At 45.2% G+C, this 12,846-nt stretch overlaps 1 protein-coding gene across 4 annotated transcripts in view; it reads left to right on the top strand.

Annotated features, from left to right (window-relative positions):
• Positions 1-5,984: 5,984 nt before the first annotated feature.
• Positions 5,985-12,846, top strand: part of ACAT1 (acetyl-CoA acetyltransferase 1) — a 33,042-nt gene continuing 26,180 nt past the window's right edge. For 2 of the 4 annotated variants that reach the window (XR_004000199.1, XM_030561017.1), the window contains exons 1-6: positions 6,000-6,078; positions 8,380-8,406; positions 9,106-9,153; positions 10,497-10,614; positions 11,330-11,425; positions 11,704-11,804. Coding sequence is in view for 3 of the 4 variants with exons in the window: in XM_030561017.1 (XP_030416877.1) it covers positions 6,034-6,078; positions 8,380-8,406; positions 9,106-9,153; positions 10,497-10,614; positions 11,330-11,425; positions 11,704-11,804 (435 nt within the window). In the remaining variant the exon portion in view is untranslated. Of the gene's footprint in view, positions 6,079-8,379; positions 8,407-9,105; positions 9,154-10,496; positions 10,615-11,329; positions 11,426-11,703; positions 11,805-12,846 lie in introns of all 4 variants that reach the window. The other 2 variants (XM_030560999.1, XM_030561008.1) reach the window with 2 other exon arrangements.

The raw sequence follows: 12,846 nt of genomic DNA on the forward strand, positions 1-12,846 counted from the left end.
AACAAGAAAAACTTTTAATTAAAGAAAGAAAAAAAACAATAAAAATTATCTTTGTAAATTTAAGCTGGAATATGTTACAGGGTCTTTCAGCTATAGACACTGGGAATACCCTCCCAGCCTAATTATTCAAGTACAAATTAAAATCCTTTCAGCAAAATATAAATTTGAACTCCTTCCAACCAAATACACATTTGCAAATAAAGAAAAGAACCATAAGCCTAACTCGCTTTATCTACCTAGTACTCACTATTCTGAACTTATAGGAGCCTGTATCGGAGAGATTGGAGAGAAACCTGGTTGCACGTCTGCTCCCTCTGAACCCCCAGAGTGAACAACAACCAAAAAACTAACAGCACACACATAAACTTCCCTCCCTCAAGATTTGAAAGTATCCTGTCCTCTGATTGGTCCTCTGGTCAGGTGACAGCCAGGCTCACTGTTCTTGTTAACCCTTTCCAGGCAAAAGAGATATGAAGTACTTCTGTTCCATTAACTCTTAACTATCCATTTATGACAGGGGTAATGCACAAACGGTTAGTAAGATCAGTAATGCAGTTGTGTTGTGCCATAAAATCAGACCCCAGTGTATGTTGGGGATCCAGCAAACACATGAGACCAAAGACATTATTTCTATTTAACACAATGTTATCAAAGCCCAACACCACTGAAAGGTTGTGATAAAACCAAGGGGACAGGATTACTTGCAAATGTTTTCAAGGTCAGAGGTACCAAACAAAGGTGGAGAGACTGAGGGATTATTTTCATGAAGAATTGACCCAGTCCCACCCTTTTTAGCAAATTTTAGCTGATCGCCTCTGATCAGTACTAATACACAGTGATGGCCACACCATCCAATTGTAAGGAACACAGGACTTTACACAAGGCCTGTAACCTTCATTTGAGAAGGTGGGAATTCCTGCATTGCAATGGGTGCTATTGGAGCCACTACTGGGGCTGTATGTTTGCTTTTGGGTGTTTGCCAATGCATGCAATTGATTTGACAGGTGCAAGATCTGCTGTCTGAGGTGCTGGTAAGGGCCAGCTGGTCCTTCTTGTTTATCCTTTTGGGTCATGGAAGGCACAAATTGCAGACAAACTGATAGATCAACATTGCCCCTGTAATTACACCCCTATTGTTTTTTTAGAGATCCTTTTCCTCTGGTGGAACATTCCCTTCCCCTGGCACCAATACCATAGCTTGCCCCCATTGGTTAAAATTACTGCCCCATCTATTTGGGAGGCTCTGAGCTCATAACCCTTATACCTCTACTATGGCTGCTGCAATTTTCCATTTTTCTGCTTTAGTGACCAGGATTCCCTGGTGAGGTTTCATTATTAGCCCCAGAACCTCATTTAGGGAGATATTTTTGTTTACAACCAATTCTACCCAATGTGATTCCTGGAACTTAATTATTTACAAGCAAATAGATGAACTGAGGATTGTTTATCTCAATTAGTATCCATATCCCAAGCCGATGACAACTGTTCATGGTAATTAGTGTAATGTTTTCCAGGGAATTGGTCAATATTTGCCAGCAGTTTATACCTGTTTGTCCTGGGCACAGGATTTCCTGAAGCTAAGCCACAATATTGTCAACGGCTTACTGTCCTTTTAAAGTAGTAGGGTATAGCATTCCAAGATGCCCTATCAACCGTTAATTGCAAAACCTTTATCATTCTCACCAAGACTATGCAGCCGCCCGTTGGATCTTACTCAGCTGCCACGCAGAGTTATGGAATCTGATTTTTGTCTTTTGTGCCATGAAGGTAAAAGTTTTAATGCTAGATTTTAGTACCTCAGGGATATTTTCCTGTCGCTTAATTCTGTTTTAAACTCTAATCTATTTTGGCCAACCTTAAAGATTTTCTCCAGAACTGCCCCAGGGGCATGGTTCTGTACAATCATGAATAGATTCCCTGAGCTCCCTAATAGCATCATTTGTGTCAACAGGTGATCAAGTCTCTCTTTCCCTGGACAACTCTGTCACCAACTCTGTCCCATATCTATTCAAGGGACACCATCACAGCACCCACACCATGAGAACCTTGTTCACTTGCATATCTACCAATGTGATATATGCCATCAGGTACCCGCAATGCCCCTCTGCCATGTACGTTGGCCAAACCGGACAGTGTCTTATGCAAAAGAATAAATGGACAAAAATCAGATATCAAGAATTATAACATTCAAAAACCAGTCAGAGAACACTTCAACCTCGCTGGTCACTCAATTACAGACCTAAAAGTCTCCAGCAAAAAAACTTCAAAAACTGACTCCGAGAAACTGCAGAACTGGAATTAATTTGCAAACTGGACACCATTAAATTAGGCTTGAATAAAGACTAGGAGTGGATAGGTCATTTCACAAAGTAAAAACTATTTCCCCATGCTAATTTCCCCCTACTATTACTCACATTTTCTTGTCAACTGTTTGAAATGGGCCATCCTGATTATCACTGCAAAAGTTTTTCTCCTGCTGCTAATAGCCCACCTTAATTAATTAGTCTCATTAGAGTTGGTATGGCAACCCCCATTTTTTCACGTTCTCTGTGTGTGTATATATATCTTCCTACTGTATTTGCCACTGCGTGCATCCGATGATGTGGGTTTTAGCCCACGAAAGCGTATGTCCAAATAAATTTGTTAGTCTCTAAGGTGCCACAAGTACTCCTCCTCCTTTTTGCTGATACAGACGAACACGGCTACCACTCTGAAACCTGTTTTCTGTATTTGTTTTCCATTACATGTTTTGTTTTACTGTTTAAAACTAAGCAAGTAAAGCTCTTGTATAGCCATGCCCTTTTGCTCTTTATCTTTTCCCTTTTTACTGTTTTTCCTCCATTCCTGATTTAAACAGATTATATATATGACCCCAAAGATGGCATTTATTTACAATATTATGTCTGAACAATGCACCACCATGGTTTATTAATTGTACAACGAAGGATTCTAGTCCTACTGTCTTTCAATTTTATTAGGCATAGGTGTGATTTCTTTATATGGCTGTTGCCAAGGAAACACTTCGTTAAATGGGCATAGACAATGTGGCTTTTGCCCAGGAATTCCTAAGGTGTGGGCGTTTCACTTAGAATGCTTTATTATGCGCTAGTTCTAAAACTGGTTACTTTTAATAGGGCATTTTGCCCTAGTAGCAATTTAAAAAGTTCCAGTAGCACCTCTTGTGCAAACTGCAAATGTCTGAGCACTTATAATAATCTTTGGCCTGGGCTGCTGCACATGTGTACCAGAGATTCACAAACACTGGTGTCCTACTGCTTACTATGATCACCCTTCACCGCTTGGTTTGACTCATGTTTTGGCTAAATGGCTCCTGGCTTGGCTCTCCAATTTGTTGATAAATTGCATTGTCAACTGCTTAACTATGTTTTGGTTGGATATTTTGTTATGAAATATACTTGAGACCAAATAATCAATGTCAGTCAGGCTTATTAATATGGGACAGGAAAAAGGTTGTGTATACCAGTTTCCCAAGAGCAGTGCTGTGCAGTGATGTTACATTCACCTTAGGAAGATGGTGTGCTCTCCCAAGCTACTTCCAGAAAGCTGTCTTTTTATACTTTGTTTACCAGAAAAAGGTACTGTATACCTTTTACCTTTATACTAATTTAATTAATCAGATTTTTGCCTTGTTTGTTCTGGTACCATGATGTGCCCTACGCAGTCCAGGTTATGAGGCACCCTTCTCTTTGTTTTGAGTACATATATTCCAGCAACTAGGGGTGAAGGCACCTCCTAGGTTTGTGTGGGCTTTTTTCCCTGTATTTATGAGGAAATAATCCTCTGTCTTAATACTGAAAGTTTCCCTATTTATTTAAACTAGTTCAACTAATGCATGATATTATGGGCTGTTTTGCATAAATGTTCAGGATTATAATAAAGATTCAGGCCAGTCTAGGCTAAAAACTGCCATACTAATGCTTAATATATATACTTGAATAATTAAAATAGGTGTAGTGTGGGTAGTTATCACTATAATAGAGATGTATAGCCAACAGAGTTGAGACTGTGGTTATAATGGATGGCATGCTACACCTGAAGCTAGTGGTGGTAAATTGATGTGGGAAATTGTAAAGGGGGAAGGGGGAGGCAGTGGCTAGACAGTGGACTAGGAATGTCATTTGAGGTGTGTTCATGTGGTAGGGCATGCCGCCATAAAGAGGGGAGTGGGATGTGGGAAGAGTTGTGAGGCTGCATTTTTGATAGGCTGAAGAGGGCAAAGAAAAAAGCGGAGTTGTGTACAAAAGCTTGAGCTGTGAGAGTACAAAGATTTGGGCAAGGAGAGGGAGCTGGCAAAGGCAGTTAGAGAAGGAGCAGGGTTTCTAAGGGGCAGGAGAGAGAGATGATTTTTGCAATAAGGAGGGCATGGAAAAAGGGGGGAACTTGGAGACCTGCTGCAGACCCCAAGGTGGGTCATGACCAAAGTGTGGCTAAGTGCAGCCCTGCCTTTACCGATGCCTGTGCTTCTGGCTTTTACAGGGCTGTGGCTATGGCACTGTGTCTTTCTCTAGCGCAGGCATGTCCTATGTGGGGCAAACAGGTGCTGAGAGGAACAATGTGTCTGGGGAGAATAGGGGTGACAGGCTGGCTGCTGCCTTACTTTGGGTGTTAATTAGGAGTGGCAGGCATCCAGCTTTTGATCAGAACACGGGGAGAGGTGACTCAGCAAGGCTACGGCAGGTTTCCTTCCTGCCCTGGCTCTATGCAGCTCCTGGAAGCACCTGGCATGCCCCTCGAGTGCCCGCTCTGCAGCTCCCATTTGATGGAACTGTGGCCAATGAGAGCTGCATTCATGGTGCTGCTGGTGTAGGCACCATGCACTGTGCAGAGCTGCCTGCCGTGCCTCTGTCTAGGGGCTGGACATGCCAGCCAATTTTGGGAGTAGTGAGGAACTAGGGCAGGCAAGGAGCCTGCCTTTGCCCTGCTGCACCATCAACTAGGAGCTACCTGAGGTAAGCACAGCCTAGCTGGAGCCTGCACTACAACCCCCCTGCAAACCCTCCTGTACCTAACCTCTGTCCCAGAGCCTGCATCCCAAGCTCTTGTTCCCTCCCACATCCAAACTCCAGCTGGGAGTCTGCACCCCACCCCTCTGCCATAGCCTTGAGCCTGCTCTTCTATTTCAAGCCCCTGGGCCCAGGTTGGAACCCCCTCCTGCACCCCAAATCCCTCATCCCCAGCTCCACCCTGGAGCCCTCAGCTCTTTCCCCCTCCCCAGTCCCAGTCCAGGGAGGGTGGGGGAGAGCAAGCCATGGAGGGAGGGGGGCTGGAGTCCTGGGCAAGGCTGGGGGTGTTTGGGTTTGTTCAGTTAGGAAGGGGGAAGCAGAGAGAGGAGCCTGGGTGGAGGGGCCCAAGGCACCCACTGGTAGGGTGACCAGACAGCAAATCTGAAAAATTGGGGTAGGGGCAGGGCCGACGCTACCATTTAGGCAGTGTAGGCAATTGGCCAGGGTGCCAGAATAATTGGTGGGTGTCATTTTGCCAGAGGGGGTGGCAGGCAGCTCCGGTGGAGCTGCTGCAGAGGGTCAGGTGCTCCAGGGCTCCGGTGGCCCTCCCACAGGCACGACTGCGGCAGCTCCACCGGAGCCAGGGGGCACAGACCCTCTGCAGGTACCAGTGCGGCAGCCCCAGCGGAGCCGCGGGAGCAGCGCCCGGGGCGGCGAAACTGCCGTCTGCCTAGAGCGCTCAAACCACTAGCGCCGGTCCTGGGGGTGGGGTAATAGGAGCCTGTATCAGAAAAAACCCCAAACCGGGACTGGCCCTATAAACACGGGACAGCTGCTCCCCCTCCCCAGCGGCCGGCTCCCGGCCCGCACCCCCCCCGCCCCCCGGAAGCCCCCTGCGCTCGCTGCTCACAAGTCCCGCCTTCCCCTCCAATGGCATCAGTCCCTTCCTGCCACGAGCCAATGGGGGAGCGCGGGGGTCGGAGCAGCGGCTCCCGTTGGCTGTGGGCGGGGGCGGTGGCCGCGCTATAGGTGAGGCGCGGGGCCGGGCGCTCCAGACGCTCGGGCAGGGATGGCGGCGATGCTGGGGGGCCGGGAGGTCGCGAGGCTGCTGCAGGTGAGCGAGCCGGGGTCGGTGGGAAGCACGAAGCCCCGCCGCGGAAATGGGGCCTGTCACTCTCTGCCCCTCCCCCCCCGGGAGACCCGCTGCCCCGCCGCGTCGCGGGCTGCCCGGGCCCCGAATCCACCCCGACCTGATCGACCTTGCCGGGCTGGGCTCCGGCGTGGGGCGCCTCCCGGGCGCTGGGGCGCTCGGCCCGGGGTGACCCGCCCAAGGGCGGGCGGAGGTGGCTGTGGCCCGAAGCCCAGCCAGGAGCTTTAACCCCCAAGGCCATCCTCGTGCTGGGGGGTGGGGGCGCCAGTCCGCTCCGCCCGCCCCCCCACAGGCCAGCGCTGCGACCCGCTCCCCGAGGCCGCCGGCGGGGGCGTGGCTGCGCGGAGAAGAGGCTGCCCTAGAGGGGGCGAGGCGGGGCTGCCACGCCAGTGCAGCGTCTGCTCATTGGGTAGAGGGAGTGGGGGGCCCAGAGCGCCCAGGGCAAAAGTCTGAAGGATGAACAGCAGGGCTGGATTAACCTTTGGTGGGCCTGGTGCTAAACATATTTGTGGGGACGTGGATGGGGCAGAGCCCTCAGAACAAGGGGCTGGTGGGGGGGGAGGGGTGATGGGAGATGGGGCAGGGCTGGGCAGGGACAGCCCCCCTCTACTCAGCCCAGTACAAGGGCACTGTTTACAAACCAGTTGCTGCCAGACACACACTGGCCTGCCTGCCTGGCCCTGTGCTGTCATTGTGCTTCTTCCCCTAGGGGGCAAGCCCACACTCACTGCTGCCCAGCACCTCTCTGACCCCCCATGACTAGTGTCATACAGCCCAAGGACCCTCACAAACACCTGTGCCCAGTGCCCTCCCACAGACCACTATGCCCAACACACCCTCACCTGCCCACTGCCCTCTGACAGACCATTATACCCAACATCCCTCCCTGATCCTCTCACTGCCCAGTGCCCCCTACCTAAACACCCTTCGCAACCCCCCCACAACTGCACAGTGCCCTGCACCTCCCTGCCCAGTGCTCCCCACAGCCCCCCCCACAACTGCACAGTGCCCTTTACAGACTCCCCCCACTTCCCAATGGCCCAACACACACAGAGCTCCCCCACTGCACAGCCTCTAACATACACAGGTCTCCCCACACTGCCCAGCATCCCAAAACACACAAGCTTTCCCCACTACTGAGCACCTCCTACCCCCTTACTGCCCAGAATCCCCCCAGGACCTTCTAGAGACCTACTCTCCTTCGCCCTGACCCCTGACCACAGTATCCGGTCCTGATGGGAGATGACTGTGTCTGCCAGGCTGAGCTGGCTGTGCAGTCAGGGTTGGTCCTGGGGCAGGATAACTTTGGCCCCTTGGAGTGGTGTAATCAGCCAGGCCAGAACAGGAGCAGGGCCTGCCCAGGACAGGCTCCCTCAGGACCCACATGCCTGGCAAGGTATTGTGAGCCTCTGCCTTGGAAAAGGGGATGAGACAGGTGAAGAAGCATCCAGACATTCGTGGTTTATGCAAGGGTCAGGTATGTCCACAGAACCAAAGTTGAAATCTTATCAGCTGCCAAGGCTAAAAAAAATCTGTTGTCTGCACATATAGGTACGCAGCACAGGCGCTGCTAGCTGCAATCAGCTATGTTTACTGGGTTTTTGCTTGTTTGTACAGTTGACTGAATAACTGAACTGTAGATCGTTTAAGATAAAAGGCTGTTACCCTTGTTAGTTGTCAGGTCATTCTAAGAATAAACTACTCTCTGGGATGTTCAAATAAAACCTTAAAGGGATGCAGTCAACTTGAAAGTTTACCCATTTGTCAGAAAATTTCACGCCTAAAATTGTTACAGATAATCGCCCAAGTTGAATATAACTGAAAGACTAGACGACATGTTTTCTTTTTGTTCACTTAATGTTGTTAAATGCATTAAAATTATATAGGCAGTTGCCTTTTTCTTGCTTGTGAATTTGTTTTTCCTGCTGTGAAGCTAAAATTTTAAAAATCATCCTAACTGGCGTGGAGACTTAAGGTGGGCATAGTACCTGAGAGTACTTTTTATAATCTAGTCGTTTTAAGAAAAGTTAAATTTATGGTGTTCCTTCGAAATCCTCAAGTGACTATTAATTTTAATTCACTTCCTTGAATATATTCTTTCAGTAAAATGATAGTGGTCAGTAATATATCTGTACACTGTCTAATGAAATAGTTTAACTTTTTTAATTATTTTAAACTGCTGCTCAAGGACAGGCAGAAGCAGCTGTGGATAATGATATCTTAAGATAATGTATCTTTTTCAATTTTTTTTTTTTTATTTTTTAGAAGAATGTAATGAATTTTCACCCCACTGTGAGTACACCTAGTAATAGGATGAAGTTAAGAGCCTGTGAATTGGTTTGCTATACAGATTGGTTCTTTGGTTGTCATCTTTTGATGCTGAATTCTGTGTTCACCAGCCATATTATAGATCACAAATGCCAGTGCAATTGAGCTCTAGAAATTAGCTATCTTTGTAATGCTAAACTTAGTGATAGCAGTGAAAGGACTAAAGGAGCAATGGGATTGAATAATCAAAACTTGTAACGTAGCAGCATTCCCTACCTGTTCGGTGTATGTAATGTTGATGAGAAATGCTGGAGCTCCTATATCTGAGAAGTAGCTGTTACATGATTAAAACTGACAGAACTTTTTAAATCCATACTTTCCACAAATTACATTTAAAAAAAGATAATAAATATTTCCTGACAAATTAAGTAACAGATAATGTAGTGAGATCTCAGCTCTCATATTTGAGACATTTATTACTTTTAGAAAATATACTACAGAATGTCTACTGTGTTTGTCAAATAAATAAACAAAGTCCATTTTGTGATGTATTAGTTTTTTATTTTTTTCCAATATTTCTTAACTTGAAAAATGCAATAATTCTTGGTGTTTCCCAGTCACTTGTAAGAAATGCCCAATTTTCACAGTATATCTGTTACTGAGCTGAAACATCAGGTAACCAAAATTTGCAAAGTAAAATTCTGAAAATTTTCTTGTTTTCAGGTTTTGAAATACACAAACCGGGGTTATGCATCACAGCGCACTTTAAATGTAAGTATTAAGTAGCATACGGCCACAAGCTTTGGTTATGATAAACCATTGCTACTAGCCTGCTTTTAGAGTCTGATCTTTAAAAATTTGAGCATTGCAACACACTTTCAGTGTAGAGAATGTGTAACATGGGCAAAGTCACACAGCTTGTCATTGGCAAAGCTGGGAATAGAACCTAAGTCTACTGATTCCCAGTGCCCTGCTGTCTAACCACTGGATTGCAGTGACTTCCACATGCAAGAACTTACTTTAAAAAAGCATTGAAACTCTTTCCTTCCCTACCGTCTTGTAATCTGACCACAATTATATGTGATAAGCTTGAATAAAAATACTTGTTACCTGTCTCTCACCTAGTATCATAACAGTGTTCAGATTTTTCTAAGATCTGTCTGTATCAAAATGTCAGATAACTTTAAAATGGTCAGTGCTGCAGAGGGGTTGGGAAGGCAGGGAGGGCATCATGCTCCTGTTAAACTTACAATGAGCTGGTCAATGCTATCTCACTCATTTTGAAAATTTCATTCTGCGCTGACCTATGTCTGACCTGGTCTGTAATTGAGGGCAGCTGAATGTGTCTGCCTCTTGAGTTTGTTAATCCTATTACTGGTTACTTGTGGAGTGGAAGGAGAGTAAATCAAGTGACACAAGGTATTCCAGCCAAAATTCTGCCCACCTCAGTGAATAAAGAACCAAGGGCCTGACACTGCATGGTGCTGAGTATCTTTGACTCCTGCTGAAACATGGGGGTTGAAGGTGCTCATCAACACCACCTGAGGAAGCATTCAGGAAGAGGCCCCAAGTGGGGGACCCAGACTTTAATCCCTCCAATGTCAGCACATCATACTGCCATCAGATTGATGGGCTAGTTTAGCAGGCAGATTTGTTGATGTGAGGGGGGCTAAGTAAAAATAGGGGTAAAAGCACTACAAATCATCATCATACTTAAAATAACCCCATATTATGCTGTAATTTGAAATAGTCAGATGCAATGAGCTCCTAGGTAAGGAGTTGAAAGTCTTACCTTGTTTCATTCAAAAGTTTATGGTTAGCCCCACAAGAAGATCTCTGATATAACATGACTTTGGCTAAATTATCATGACAGTCTTAATGTCTTGTTTCTTGGGCAGGTGTCTCAATTACTATAACATAATAATTATTAAAATATTTGCACTGCAGTGACAGCTAAAGTCCATGACCCGTTTGGCTCCCCTGTTGTTTTGTACAATTGTATACTGTACAAATATGAGTCATTGTTTAAAAGACAAGACAAAATAAAGTGTGAACAAGTTAAAATAAATTGTTTTCAAATACTGTAACTCTTACCGCATATTCTGTTCCACTAGGAAGTGGTCATAGCAAGTGCAGCACGGACTCCCATTGGATCTTTCCAGGGATCCCTTTCATCGTTGCGAGCCACTGAACTTGGTTCCATTGCAATTAAAGGAGCAGTTGAAAGAGCAGGTATGTGTAAATATTTGTTTATAAAACAAAGTTAGACATTGCCCCAGTGAACAGTAGCAATTTGTATCTTGTTTTGAAAAAAAATTATGTTAAAAAATAAGTGTGCATGTGGGTGGATGAAATTTTAATCTTAGATATTTTAAACTTTTATCAACTGATACTATTTAAAAATAAAAACAAAATCTAAGCATAAAATGTGTAAAGCACTTAATGCCTGATTTGAGTGCTTTTGTTTGTGTTGCTTTTAAGAATAGATTAGAATTGTTAATCAGTGGCGTATGTGAAATAAAATGTTAATCTGGTTCCTAGTGGATAGGTGTCCATTTCCCAAAACCTATCCCCACATTAGACACTGATTTATAGTCTGCGTTGCAGTTAGAGTGGATGCACTAAAAACATGGAAGTGGAATTGCTTTAATGGGTTGAAACACACTGCCCAGGAGTTTGTTGAAGGCAGCATTCCTGGTGCTTGTGCTGTTCTCGTTCTGTGGATGCCTAGAGGACTTTGGTCTCTAGAGCAGTCTTCAGCATTTTTTCATGAACCATAAACTTGGAAACCCAGGAGGCTCTTGACGTAGGTCTGTGTGCTGTATTTTAGCCTCACTGGAGTAAAATCGGTGCATTTTATTGCCAGCGTTAAACTTTATGTAAAAGATAAAAACACTAGTGTATTGCTTCTCTCCCTTTAAACAAAGCCTCTTGGTTTATTTTATAGGTATTCCTGCAGAAGAAGTGAAGGAAGTGTATATGGGTAATGTCCTACAGGCTGGACAAGGACAAGCTCCAGCAAGACAAGCGCTACTGGGTGCAGGTATTAACATACTGTTTTTGTTTCTGTGATTAAAGATCTAGAGAATTTATACTACATAGAGCTGCTATAGAATTGTAGGTACAGATTATAACTATTCTACTTTAGATGAAAGTTAGCCCTATATGAAATATTAGAGATGATAGGCAGTTTTTTGTAATAAGAGGCAGTGCAACAAGATTAGCAGCTAATAGTTAAATGCTAAAAAAGGATGATATAATTAGATTATAAATAGAATAATGTGGTTGTCTTCATTTGATTAATATATTAACTTGTCTCAGGTTTACCAATCTCTACTCCTGCTACAACTATCAATAAAGTTTGTGCTTCTGGAATGAAGTCTGTCATGATGGCAGCACAGAATCTGATGTGTGGAAATCAGGTATGTGAATTTTAGTGCCCGTTAACTTCAACCATGATATCTGATTGCCAAAATGTGGAAATTCTGATCTCTGAGAAATATGAGACTAATGTGGTGGTTTCTTGCCCATTATAATATACTACACTTTGGTTTTGTGCTAGTACTGCTTAACTAGAATTAATATATTTTTTTAAATGTTTGTTTTTGATAAACAAATTTGTTAACTGTGTATTTAGAAATGTCTTGCATATATCGTAGGATACAGTTAATAGTGGAAGTAGTTGTGGTCAGTATTATAAGTTTTTTTCCTTTTAAGGGGAAGAGAGGGTAGAGAAGCAAAATACCTAGATCTTAACCAGGTTGCTTTGACTCATGCCTCTTCTGTAGACATATCGGTAGTCAGAACTAGAGACTATTCCAGCATAGCCTTTTAATACTCAATATATGCTGACAAGGGAGTTTTTCCTGTTTGTTGTAGGAACACCACCTCCCCAAACAAAGTTTAGCTGTGTTATCTGAAACCCGCTTCTGTCAACATAATTGTGTCTCGGGGGTTTGTTAATATGGCTACATCCATGGAGGTGTGAGATAGAGATATCTATAGGAAACATCTGTAGATGCTCGTGCTCCACACTCTTCACTACCTCATCCTCGCGTCCCGCCCCGATACAAAGTGGCGGGACCTCCTGCCACCTCTCGAGGGTGAGAAGCCCTGGTGGGCCAGCTTATACTCTGCCCTGGTCCCAAGGCCCGCCGGGGATGTCAGCTGGCGGCTTTTTCATGGGCCCGTGAGCACGGGCGTGTACTTGGCGCAGTTTACCCCTGTCCCCAACACCTGCCCCTTTTGCGGCATGAAGGAAACCCTGGCGCACATTTATTTAGAGTGCGCCAGGTTGCAGCCCCTATTCCGGCTCCTCTTGGATCTCTTATTGCATTTTTGGTTGCATTTTTCCCCTCACCTGTTTATCTATGCACTCCCTATCCGTAGCCCCACAAAGTTGTGGGATCTCCTTATCAACCTCCTCTTGGCCCTGGCCAGACTAGCCATCTACAAAACCAGGGA

Source organism: Gopherus evgoodei, chromosome 1 (assembly GCF_007399415.2).
Source record: "Gopherus evgoodei ecotype Sinaloan lineage chromosome 1, rGopEvg1_v1.p, whole genome shotgun sequence".
In the NCBI taxonomy this organism is placed as follows: domain Eukaryota; kingdom Metazoa; phylum Chordata; order Testudines; family Testudinidae; genus Gopherus; species Gopherus evgoodei.